Genomic DNA, 1357 nt, shown 5'->3' on the forward strand with positions numbered 1-1357 from the left:
ATGATGGGGGTCTGGACGCTCTGGAGACGGGTTCATCGTTGGATCATGAAAGCGTCCCGCCTGAACGTCGACCTCCGTCCTCCAGCAGCATCCTCAGTGGAGAAGCTTCAGAACCTAAAGGACCCTCCAGTCAGAGATGATGATGCGTTCTGACCGGGCTCTGACCCGGCTCTGACCCGGCTCACACAAGGAGCTTCAGGTGGAGGTCTCCGCAAAGGGCTGGAGGGCGGAGTCGTAGGCTGGGGGGGCATTCAAAGGTAGGAACCCTTTCAGGCCATTGCCCCCCAGCCAGAACGAGTGTCTCTTGTTTGGCACCAAAGATTCAGAATCCGAGTTCAACATCTCCTCAGACGGGTTTAACCGACCGTCCTCCTCCAGATCCAGGGGGGGCTTTTTCTTACTGGCCGGGGGGCGGAAGGTGGACGCCTCTGGGTGGGGTTTGCTCCCCAGTTGGCCCACGGGCTCCAGCGACGGTTGCCGGTAGACGCTGAGGAAGGTGCTCCTGTAGAGCCCCAGCTGGCTGCTGGGAGGGGCACACGCCTGGGGGGACTTCTGTGAGCGGCTGGTGATCCGGGCCGAAGCCCGGCGCCGGGACGCCCAGGTCAGCAGCACGTAGACCAGAGCCCCCAGCAGCAGCCCCACCAGCACGGACAGAGAGAAGGCAAGAAGCAGGTCACCTGCAAAGGAGAAGAGGTTCAGGGAAATCTGCTCAGGATCCAGGGATGTGGTTCTGATCCAGCAGAACCGAACCGTTAGGGAATGAAGGTCAGTGAGATGCACATTCATGTCGATGTCTGGTTCACGGTTCATAGTTTTCCTGTTGAACAAACTGGTGGTTCCAGGAAAATGAAGCTGCACAGAAACGTGGATCCCCTTAACTGGCTCCATGGTACCAGTCCAGGTTCTGTTCAAGACTACATGCAAACTCACAGTGGTTCCAGGAGACCTCCTACTGCCTTTTCAGGATCCACTTCAATCTGGAATCAATCCTGGATTTGGCTCCTGAGCTGTCATCCAGAACGTCCATCAGCAAGCAGATCTCCAGAACCAACGGGTCGAGAAGAACCTCAGGACAGAAGCTCTCCCTCCTCCTCAGTTTACCTCGGGGCCACTGAAGGCAGGGTCTGGCTGAAGCTGGACAGTATGGGGTTCCATTTGTGCCAAAAATATGTTTTTGGTCCATTGACTAGACCACATGTGTAATGTAGCCACGAGGGGTCCAAGCCAGGGTCTCTTTGTGCCGGTCCCAAGCCCGGATAAATACAGAGGGTTGTGTCAGGAAGGGCATCCGACGTAAAATCTTGCCGAATCAAAATATGCGAATCAGACCTACGAAATCCATACCGGATCGGTCGAG

At 56.3% G+C, this 1357-nt stretch overlaps 1 protein-coding gene across 2 annotated transcripts in view; it reads right to left on the reverse strand.

The window, feature by feature from the left end:
* Positions 1-7: 7 nt before the first annotated feature.
* The window catches only part of LOC112139643 (myc target protein 1 homolog), a 6326-nt gene continuing 4976 nt past the window's right edge, over positions 8-1357 (reverse strand). For both annotated transcript variants that reach the window (XM_036211267.1, XM_024262480.2), the window contains exon 2: positions 8-677. In XM_036211267.1, coding sequence (XP_036067160.1) covers positions 196-677 — 482 coding nt within the window. In that variant the 3' untranslated portion in view covers positions 8-195. The remainder of the gene's footprint in view (positions 678-1357) is intronic.

This window comes from Oryzias melastigma, unplaced genomic scaffold, assembly GCF_002922805.2.
Source record: "Oryzias melastigma strain HK-1 unplaced genomic scaffold, ASM292280v2 sc01807, whole genome shotgun sequence".
Lineage (NCBI taxonomy): Eukaryota > Metazoa > Chordata > Actinopteri > Beloniformes > Adrianichthyidae > Oryzias > Oryzias melastigma.